At 44.1% G+C, this 11,683-nt stretch overlaps 1 protein-coding gene across 1 annotated transcript; it reads right to left on the reverse strand.

Annotated features, from left to right (window-relative positions):
• Window positions 1-907: 907 nt before the first annotated feature.
• LOC147633321 (Ribosomal protein S7p/S5e family protein) lies at window positions 908-2,442 on the reverse strand (the record flags this gene model as incomplete). Its single annotated transcript, XM_086805835.1, is given in 1 exon segment — window positions 908-2,442. A coding segment is annotated over 1 exon segment (564 nt), but the record flags the coding sequence as incomplete, so codon positions are not given.
• Between the last annotated feature and the right edge of the window lie 9,241 nt (window positions 2,443-11,683).

Here is an 11,683-nt window from a genome sequence, read left to right on the forward strand (position 1 = left end):
AAGATCCTTTTTTTCTTTTTCTCTTGCTCCCATGCGGTCTCTCATCAGTATCTTCACCCCCATTTCCAGAGTTCGTGCCATCATCTCCTCGACACCCTCTATTTTCGATAGAATTACTTATTGTAGAGCTTTTACCGTCGCTAAGAAGCTCGCGAAGGTAATTCAATACCTCGTTCCCGGTATACGTAATAATAGCAGGTCTTACTGCCCTGTATGACAGGAGCATAAAGTGCGCCCTTCTGGACTGGAATAAAGTCTGTTGGCAGCAGAGCTACTGGTGCCAACTCGGAGCTGTGTACCTGTGGTGAATCAGCGCTCGGTGTCGTTGGAAGCCCGGGATTGAAAAGAAATGCCCGTGCGTTACAGTTTAAATTTGAAATCTGATCAATTCTTTTTTCCGCTCTATACTTTTCACGTGCATTCCTCCCTACAAGAAATAGGGATGGCAGGAAGAGTGGCAAGAGCCGTGTGATAGGCCACTATTGGAATAACTAAAGATAGGCTGTGGGGAGATAGGCCCGCCCGAACTCATCCAGAAAACCCGAAGATGTGAATTCTCCTGATAAACCCTTAATCTGACCACTTTCTTTAAGGTTGGTTCCACTTTGGAAAACGGGGTAAGCTAACTCGCTTCCTCGTTCTTGTTTCGAGGTAGCGCATAACGCTCTCCCGTCTTCGGTCCTTTGTCGATGTGCCAAAACTCGGGAACATAAATGATCGATTTCAAAGATAGATGGAAAATAACGTATATAAAGAGGAACCGGTTCCGAAACCTTTTCTTTGGCAGGTTCTTTGACAACAGGTTCCGAAACCTCTTCTTTGACAGGTTCCAATGGAGAGGTTTTCGGTTGCTCACTATAATTGAGCATAGAGGACCATAATTCCACTAAATTTTTGATATATTCAACTAAAGAGCCCTGATCAGCTAGGCCGAACGTGTGCGAGAGAATTATGCCTAATAGGAGGACCAAAGGGAATATCAATATGAAATAAAGAACGAATTTGAGAGCCAAAAATCGCTGATATATTTCGGAAAATCTTTTCCCGCTTGCCTTGCTACAAGGGCTAAGGCAAAGGTTGTTAAGGTGCTGACGACAAATGTGTAATCCAAATAATTGAAGTTATTTAGATAGGATCCGCTGGATTTCATCATCAAAACTTGAACGATTATATAGCCCAATAAATGCATTAATAGTGTGGTCAGACCCGTTGATAACAAATGATATTTTAACTCCACAAATTTGTTAGTATCTGCAAAGCCCGTGATCAATTTCACGATCTTTATGTAACTCACTCTCCTTATGAGAGGCATGCAAAACCCATAGTAAACAGATGAAAATACCTTAGCAACCTTGGCTCCTCTTCCTCCGTACGTATTAGATCTTGTACTCGGTTCTGCAGTGGGCTATCGAACTGGTTGTTAGGTACTGTATGGTAGCCTGAAGGCGGCCGACCCGTTTCTGTTGGAGCAGGTGAACACGAACCTTCAAGGTTGGTTGAAGGCGGCATGCCTTTAGGACCCGTATCTGTTGTTGGTTCTGACGAACCCGAGGGTGGCTTATCTTTAGGACCCGTATCTGTTGTCGGTTCTGACGAAGGAGGCTGTTTATCCTTAGGAATCGCTTCTGTTAGGGTTGTGGCTTCTGAGCCCGTAGTGCTTGAAGGTTCTGACGAACCAGAAGGCATGTATTTGAGATCATTAGAAAAAAAGATTCCGAATTCACACCATATCGAATTCTCGCAGGTCTCATTATCAATATTAGAATCATTAAGCATTCGAACGATGGATTACCAATTACTCGATTCTGCGATGTGGGGTGTGTGCTGCTAAAGTGTCTAACAGCTCTTGACCCCAGCTCATTACATGTTTTCAATGGTTCACCGCCACCTATAATGCGCGAAACTCCTATTGGCCTCCGCCGGTTTATGAAGATCATCCCTTCTTTTACGAACATTTCCCTTTCTTTGATAAGCATCCGGTATCTCAGCAGATGAACATTAATCCAAGCTCTAGCTATTTCTGCTCATAGTACGTCATTTGACAGCTGCTTCCATGATCCGACGAAAAGCTAAGGTTTCTTAACGTTCTTTGGCAATAATCTTGGGTACATTACGAGTAGTCCCTGCGATTCTTACTTTCTTGACTTCGCGAGTAGGCTTGACATTCTCTATGGCTAACGCCAGAAGTATGATAACATGAACATCGGGTTCGGTTCAGGAGAGACGAGAAGAAGTTTAGGAAACAATAACACGAGATTTTGTTCTCTTACCATCAATCATACAAAAGTGGACTAATTTCTTGATTAATCTTTTTTGTTTATTATCCACTCTCCAGATGTAGCTTAATTTCTCCGAGCAACTGTATGTGCTTTCTCCACGGCCTCCCTTGGGTCTGGGTGACAAAAGCCCTGCTAGATGGGCGCAGAAATATTTGCAATGGGATCAAAGCGGATGGCTTTCCGTTCCGAAAGTTCCCACCGGTCGTTCTGAAAGTCTTCCCGAGGAATTAAACCGGTCTGAAGGCGATGAGCGAGAAAAGCAACCATTCCCTGATTTGACCTTTTTATTTGTATCGAATTCTTAGGTTTCTCTGTACCATATTTTAATCTGCCTCATTTTCAATCCGGGATTCCCTACGAATCTTTAACTCCTCGAATACGATGATAATTCACACCTAACAAATCTTTCACTCTACCTCCTCTAACTGTAACCGCAGGATGCTCCTATAAGTTATAACCCTCGCCAAAAATGTAAGCAATAATATTCCTTCGATTGCTTGAACGTGCCTTGGCTATCTTGCATACAGCCAGATTATGTTTTTTTGGTGTTCTTGTCGAAACACGCGGGCATACCCCAAACTTTTAGAGACATTAATTCGAAGCTCAAGTACATGTTTTGTGACGTTTTGCCCTTCTACAATGACGAAGCAATTGATTTATGGTAGGCGTATTTCGCAATCTGTGTTTTTCCTTCTGCGTGCGGCCCTGAAAAGTGTTTATCATGCATCCGCCCCGCCTCAAGTATTGCCTTTAAATAATCTCATTAGCAAACGTTATGGGTGCGCCGTAAAACAATTTTTCATAGGAAAATATAAATATGAACTGCAATGAGGAACATACTGGCCCCATTGGCATACATGTAACAAAGCAACCAGCCTCCCTTCACATCTCTCATAATGTGTTCTACGCTGTTGAAAGCCAGATCGACATGGGGTGTATGATGCATAGCTGAAAAGACGACGGTAATGATCTAAATGACTGGACGAAGACCGGCTAACAGACCAAACCCCCACCGATAACTTATATTGTTCAGAATCAGATGATCTATCGAATGCTAGTTAAGTATAGAAAATAAAGGCTGTTTAAGAATTGAGAGTCACCTGGCCGTGATAGTAGTAGTAGTATTCGGTTCATCCTGGGTTTTTTTCTTCGCGTGCGGCCCCCGTTCATCACGCATCTGCCTCGTTGGAGCCTGACTCTTCAGTGTCGGTTACTCCCGATCCAGAGCGCCCTTCTTCCATTCGTGAAGAAATCCAATGGTCGAAATCCGTACAAACACCATCATAGACCGAAATCCAAACCAACCAATCTTGTTCGAGGATACTGCCCAGGGAAACGAAAAGGTCACTTCCGAATCGAAGATAATGAATGAAGGGAAGACCGAATAAGGTCATGTATCAAAACGACTTCTGGCATCACCAAGTAGGTCAGAACCGCGTTCGTGAGCTGACAATTTATTCGGATAAGCCGAACCTTTTGAAGCGAATGCGAAAGAAGCACCGATTAGGATCAAGGAGAGTAGCAAACTGATGACTAAGTAGAAAGAAATAGGGGCAAATTCGGAAATAGGAAGAAAAGTTTTTACGGAAAAGAACTCTAGTATGACTCTAGGGTAAGGAGCGATCGAACCTAGTGTAACGACCTGATGAAAAGCCATTAGACAGGGTAGAATGAAACACATGAGAAAGGGAAAAGAATTGATGAATCTAGAACAAAAAATTCCTTTCCTTTTTTACAGAATAAGAAGAAAATAAAAAAGTTTCTTCATGCGTTCCATTCCCGTGTGTTCGTGGGATTCCCTTCCTTTCTTGTATCCATAGCTTTTTGTTTTCCGATGAGATTCTTGCCGCACTCCGTTCGAAATGCGCAGCCTGCGGCCTAAGATTCGAATAGCACTTTCACTAGAAAAAGCAGCCCGGATTGCACGTTCTTTGGTCCCTCTTATGGTTACAAATTCATTCCACACTTTGTTGCTATTTCCACAGGTAACGTTAGACTAGGAACCCAGGGGATTCAAGTGATTCGAGACACCGGAGACCCTCCCTTCCGTTTCTATTTACAATTATGGGGGCACAAGCTCCTTGTGCTTTGGGTGCAGTCGTACCCCGTGAAGACTTCCAAGTCCAAGTCCAAGCTGTAGTTTGCCTCTATCTTGTAGAAGGATTTCTACGGGGTTTATGTATCAAGCATCTGCGTCTGATATAAGCCCATCCCGGGTTTCTTCACAGTTAACTACTTTTCTTAACGTCAAAAAGATCTTTAACTTTAATAAGAGGGGAGGTGTTTTTGTCACCTTTAAACCATTCAAACTGGATAATATTGATAACTTTCATCGTCATTATCATAATGATAATGGGGACAATTCCTCATCTTCAACCACTCATCCCGATGCTCATTCCAAATTATTTAAACTATCTTGGGATAATTTCAAAGAGAAAATGAATATAGAAGAGGATACTTATTCTTATTCAGTAGAACAGGTTACTGTAGAAGAATCTCATATTATGGATCAATTCGAAAAAATAGCCGAATCTTTTAATACGGATCAATTCGAAGAAATAGCTGAATATGATAATATGGGTCAATTCAAAAGTTTTTTTGCAGAGCCTTTTGCCAAAGCCAAGGCGAACGCGCGAAACCCGTGCCGAAAGGCTTCCACAGGAAAGGCTTTTGGACCATCCTTCGCGTTCTTATCGAGATGGCAGACCTCGTGGCATGGTCCTGGGCGCCCACTTTCTTCGCTTCGCGAAGCGTTCCTGCGGGCAGTTCTTCTCCTTACACTGCAATTACGACCATTGAACAAACTTGGTTGACACACGTGGTCTATGCGCTGCTAATGTTGCAGCTTCTCAAGCATTTGACAAACTCACACCATCCGTTTCGGATGAGATCTATCCCGTCACCACACGAGCCATCCAACCTGTAGAATTTCCTTTTCCTTTTCCCATTCTCACTTCCGTGGGTTTACGGGTAATGGGAATATCTGCGAAGATTCTTACCCATATTCGACCATTTCTCTAGAAATGTCTGCTTGTAGCGCGACGCGCTGCTTCAATGGTTTAATATAGAATACGACCCGCTGAACAACTTTTAATGCCATATTCTCCGAAACTAAGTCATGTACCGTCCGTTCTGCAACCTTTACATTTGCCCTTTTAACATTTCCAAAACTTTGTACGTTTTGGATATAGCATCCGAATTGAGTCCCTTCTTGTTCTTTGAAACATGTTTGGAATACGGAATCCACACTTTGACTCCCGGGATCCCATAATGAGTGAATGTTTCTGCTCTTGCGTAGTCAATATAATCAGAAGATACATGTAAGGATGTTGAACCATATTTCATACATTCAGTTTAAGCTATTTCTGCACCATTTGATCAACCTGGACAACAAATACGGATTCCCTTCACACATTCGCAGTTTTCAATCTATTAGGATATGGATGTACAAATTTATACAAATGATTTCTTTTTTTCAGGTCCCCAAGGTATCTCCTAAGCTATTGGAAAAGCACTTTAATGGGAAAAATCAGCTCTTACTGGCTTGATCAAGATATTAGTGCTTGTTTCACTAGATGAAAAAAGTTACATTTCAGGCCACCAAGGTTTAATCTTCTTCCGGCAACAATGACTGCATACTTTCTTAGTTTCCCTGAATCAGGCATTCGCTATGTACGAGCGTCAGCGGGCATCTCCTCCTGAAGAAGAGTAACTACTGCACGGATCCTTCTCTCTGGGTTTCGTACATTCGCGTCAGGCATCCCTATTATAGTGGTACCGACAGCACGGATTCCTAGCTTTCTCACGTAAGGCATTCCCTATATACAGACACAGTTTTCTCTCTGCAAACCTACCCCAGGCATTCCTCATTTTATTACAGCATCAGGCGGCATCCCTACCATAGGAAAAGGATAACAGAGAGGAAGAGAGAAGCAAAAGATTGTCATCAGTTATGTTAACCGTAGTGGGGTCAGAATGAATTTGGTTCTTCATACGAGGAAAGTGTTGCACGACCAGAGGCGTAATAGGTGCGGTTGCCAAGGGGCGGCGGGAGTTTTCGGAGGCCTTCTCGCGGTTTTCCACTAGTAATCCTCCCTCTTCTCTCCCTTTTCGTATTCCGTGAGATAGAGTCGGGAGTCCACCTGCGCCTAGTAAGAGGGGTCGGGCGGAGCCCCGCTTCATCGGCTTGACGAGGGCAAAGCACAGGAAAGGCGGCAGATTTTGTCGGGCCCGCATTTCCTGTTGAGATATCGAGCTCTAGTGAGGCGATGGACACTGATGACCCGCCTGGGGGATAGGCCCCACACTTACACCACTGGCATGGTTGGTGAGATCATGGGAGATATGCGGCCAGTGGGATGACAGGATGTGTGACAACCACTCTAGAGACTGGCATAGTTATAGCGCCAGCTCATTTAGTCGGGTTCACACTATAGAGAACCCGTGTATGTATTGTTTGAGTACCTTTCATATTGTGGGTACTCTTATTATTGTATATGGTGTGTTGAGTGTTGAGTAAGGGAAGAAGAAGATTTTCAGCCTCTCACCTTGTGTGTTCTCTATTAGGGTTTTGTGAGTGTGTGTGTGTGCTTGCAAGAGCTCAAGCTCTCTTCCCCCCTGCATCTTTTCATGGTATCAGAGCCTGGTTCGTGCTAAGGGCTGAGCTGCAAGCAAGAGAACCACAGGAAGCGGTACGAGGGTAAGAGCTTCAACTACTCTTCCCTATTGTGTTGGTGACTACACCCTTGTCGGGAGCTCTACGGGAGGCACCGGCAAACGATCTCCGATTGAGGAGCTTTCTTCGCGGGAGTGAAGCTACAGGGCAACTATACAGTTCTTTGGACTGAAATTTTCGGGCCGAAAACGCGTTTCGGGCGCGTCTGGACCTCTGTTTTTCAGAAAGCAGGCGATTTCGAGCACTGCGGGTAAGTCATCGATTCTCTGCAGAACTTTGTTTTACGAACTGCAAGAAGACAGATTGACTGTGCAGACACTGTGGGTGCTGCAAAGAGGTCTACAGTTGCCATTGGGTGTATGTATGCACATTGAGGTCATTGGTTGTGACATTTGAGAGTACTGCAGTACCGCTGTGCAGAAAATACAGCAGTTGTGCAGAAAAACTAGAGTGCAGTTTCTGGTAAAATTGTGTGTTTGGCAAGATGTCTAATGATGGCATAACACAGATTGTGGCTGAGAAGCTGGACAAGAATAACTTCCATGCTTGGAGGTTCAGGTTGACGAATTTCCTGATGGGAAAAGGTTATTGGGACTACATAGAAGGTGAGCATGAAGAGGCACCGGAGATACCGGATATAAATCCGACTGCTGCAGATGTGAAAGAGTTTAAAGACTGGAACCAAGGAGCGAGGAAAGTCATGTATTGGCTCTCCATTAGTATACAGGACACCATGATTGGGCATATTCAGGATGCCAAGTCCCCCAAGGAGGCGTGGGACACCTTGGTAAAGCTCTATGAAACAAATACCAAGGCACGTAAGATACAGTTGAAGAATGAACTTCATACTGTGGAGAAAAAGAGCATGTCTGTGAATGACTATGCGCTGAAGATAAAGGGTATTGTGGAATCCCTTGCATCTATTGGTGTGTCAGTAGATGATGATGACAAGGTGGAAGTCTGTCTACGTGGTCTCGGGCCACAATACAAGGCGTTTAAGACGTCTATTCAGACTCGGGAAAACATTCCTAACTTTACAGATTTGGTGTCTATGCTGATTATCGAAGAGAAGAACTTGGGTGAAGACCAACAGTCTTCACAAAGCAAAAACAGTTCAGAGCAACAGGCCTTCTACACGAGTTCAGGAAGAGGACGAGGTAGAGGAGGCCGTGGACGCGGTCAAGGAGGTGGCCGAACAGGTAATCAGAATTATGGCCAGCAGCAGCAGCAACAACAACAACAGTCCCAGAATCAACAACAACAACAACACGCAGGTGGAAGAGGCAGATTCAGAGGCAGGGGGAGTCGAAGAGGCCGTGGAAATTGGCAAAGACAATATAATGATGCACGTGAATGCTATTATTGTGGTAAGCCTGGACATGTGCAGTCAGAATGTTATAAAAAGCAGGCTGACATGCAAAATGGGAAAGTGCAGCAAAACAACTATGCATCCTCAAGCAGAAATAATGAGGACAATGAAAGGTTGTTTGTTATGCAGCATGTTGTCAATGCCATGTCTGAAAATGTTGATGCAGCACAAAAAGATAATGTATGGTATGTGGATTCAGGCGCTTCGAACCACATGACGAGTCATGGGGAGTGGTTCAAGGAGATGAAGAACCCGGAAAGACCAGGTTTTGTGGAAACAGGGGATGACACTGCTCATCCAATTGCCCACGTTGGAGATGTGCCATTGTCTATGCAGGATGGCAAAGTGAAGTACCTTGCAGATGTACTTCATGTACCGAACATAACAAAGAATCTGGTTTCAGTTGGCCAGATGATTGAGCAGGGTTTGCAGGTTCGGTTTAACCCTGATGGATGTTATGTCGAAGACTTCAAAGACAAGTGCAGGTTGGTTGCAAAAGGCAACAGAGTGGGCAGAATGTTTACGTTGGATGTAGACATGCCTGAAATGAGTGCTGCAATGTTTGCAAATGGTTCAGGAGTTGTTGCAGACACAGACATATGGCATAAAAGAATTGGACATGTAAATGTGCAGAGATTGAAGTCTATGCAGACAAAAGGAATTGTGACAGGGCTGCCAAAATTTAAAGTGGAAGGTATGCATAAAATCTGTGAAGCATGCCAATTTGGGAAGCAAACAAAGCATGTGTTTCCACGTAACAGATATGTGAGTAGAAATGCACTAGATGTTGTGCATTCAGATGTATGGGGTCCTACAAAGACCGTTTCTATGGGAGGCTGCAGGTACTATGTCACTTTCATTGATGACCACACAAGGAAAGTGTGGGTATATTTCATGAAGGAGAAGAGTGAGGTATTCACTCACTTTCAGAATTTCAGGTTTTTGGTTGAAAAGCAAACAGGGAAATATGTAAAGTGCCTAAGGTCAGATGGAGGGGGAGAGTACTTCTCCAATGAGTTCTCTGAATTCTTGAAGAAGAATGGTATTCGGAGACAGTTCACATGCAGATACACTCCGCAGCAAAATGGAGTTGCTGAGTGGAAAAACAGGCACATTGCTGAGATTGCGCGAGCATTGATGGAAGAGAAGAATATGCCGCATTGCTATTGGGCTGAAGCTGTTTCTACAGCAGTATACATCATGAACAGGACTCCAACTGCATCCATACATGATGTAACTCCAGAGGAGAGGTTTACTGGCAGAAAACCAGATTTGTCTCATCTGAAAGTTTTTGGATGCATTGCATATGTGCATGTTCCAGATGAGCTGAGAACCAAGATGGATCCGAAAGCTGAAAAATGTGTGTTTATTGGATATTCCCTTGAGCAAAAGGGATACAGGTGTTATAACCCTGCTACACGTGAGTTGAGGGTAAGCAGGGATGTTGTCTTTGATGAGATGAGCAGCTGGTATGCTGCTGAAAAAGAAGCTGTTGGGGCTGATTTGAGTGGAAGTGTGGTTGCACAGAATGCAGGTCAGCAATCACAGTCTTTGAGTGGACCAGGAGAGTCCTCATCTAGTGGGTTTGTTGATAGACCATGGAGTGGCAGGCTGCGTCATAATACCAGCCCTGCAAATGTGATTAGTACATCACGAAAAGGAAAAGAGAAAGTGGTTGAGTCCCTTGGTATGCCTGACATTTCTGCAGGGCATTCCCATGTTGATGGAGAGTCTAGTGGCTCAGATATGAGCCTTGATGAGGAGCTTGGGATCCCAGCTATGAGAACACCTGGTGTAAAGAAGGCTATGGAAGCCATGAATGAAAAGCTGCGAAGATCTGGGAGAGTGAAAAATCCTGTGCAGAGATTTACCTATGATGGTTATGTGGCACATCACTATGCATATATGGCAAAGGTTGTGCAGGTTGTTGAGCCCACATGCATTGATGAGGCTGTTGGAAATGTGTGTTGGGAGAAAGCTATGGATGAGGAGATGGATGCACTATATGGAAATGAAACTTGGGATTTAGTGCAATTGTCAGAAGGCAAGAAAGCCATTGGATGCAAGTGGGTGTACAAAGTTAAACATAACAGTGATGGAAGCATAAATAGGTACAAGGCTAGATTGGTAGCCAAAGGATATGCGCAGACATATGGGATTGATTATGAGGAAACTTTCAGCCCAGTTGCCAAGATGGCAACGGTGAGAGTTGTGATAGCAGTGGTTGCGTCAAAGAAATGGTCTTTACATCAGATGGATGTAAAGAATGCATTCTTGCATGGGGATTTGCAAGAAGAGGTGTATATGTTGCAGCCACCTGGTTATGAGGATGTGGGTCACCCCGAGCATGTTTGCAGGTTGAAGAAAGCCTTGTATGGCTTAAAGCAAGCACCAAGAGCATGGTCTGACAAGATTTCTGACTATCTTGTCACTATTGGCTTTCATGTAGCCAATGCAGATTTCTCATTGTATGTGAGACATGGTGATAGAGGGGTTGTGCTTGTTGTCATCTATGTAGATGACTTGATCATTACGGGGGACCATGATGCAGAGATCTTTGATGTAAAGATCTTGCTAAGACAGAAGTTTGAGATGAAGGATCTGGGGGAGCTCAGATATTTCTTGGGCATTGAGGTGATTAGGTCACCACATGGTATTGGATTACTGCAGAGACAGTATGGCTTGGACATGTTGTCCAAGTATGGTATGACAGGCTGTAAGCCTATTTCTGTGCCATTGGATCAAAATGGCAAGTTGAGTGCAGATTCAGGAGAGATCTTGGAGGATCCTACTATGTACAGGAGCATAGTAGGAAGTTTGATCTACATGACGATCACCAGACCAGATTTGAGCTATGCTGTTGGGTTGGTGAGTCAGTTTATGCAGGTTCCACGGAAACCGCATTTGGATGCTGTGAGACGCATACTGAGGTATGTGAAGTCTACTTTACATTGTGGACTATTCTATGAGACTGGGACAGAGATATGTGTACATGGGTACACAGATGCTGATTGGGCTGGTAGTATCTCAGACAGAAGATCTACCAGTGGATTCATGTTTTCTTTGGGGAGTGCTGCTGTGACTTGGAGCAGCAAGAAGCAGCCTATAGTTGCTCTATCGAGTACAGAGGCCGAGTACAGAGGAGCTGCTATGGCAGCATGTGAGGTAGCTTGGTTGAGAAAGCTACTTGCAGATTTGGGTCTATCAGTGGATAGACAAGTTGTCATTTTCTGTGACAACATTAGTAGTATACAGTTGGCCAGGAACCCAGTCTTTCATGCTCGTACGAAGCACATAGAGGTCCACTACCACTTCGTCAGAGAGAAGGTCTTGGCAGGAGACCTTGACCTTGTTTATGTC

This window comes from Cibotium barometz, chromosome 12 (genome assembly GCF_041138505.1).
Source record: "Cibotium barometz isolate CiBa-2024 chromosome 12, ASM4113850v1, whole genome shotgun sequence".
Lineage (NCBI taxonomy): Eukaryota > Viridiplantae > Streptophyta > Polypodiopsida > Cyatheales > Cibotiaceae > Cibotium > Cibotium barometz.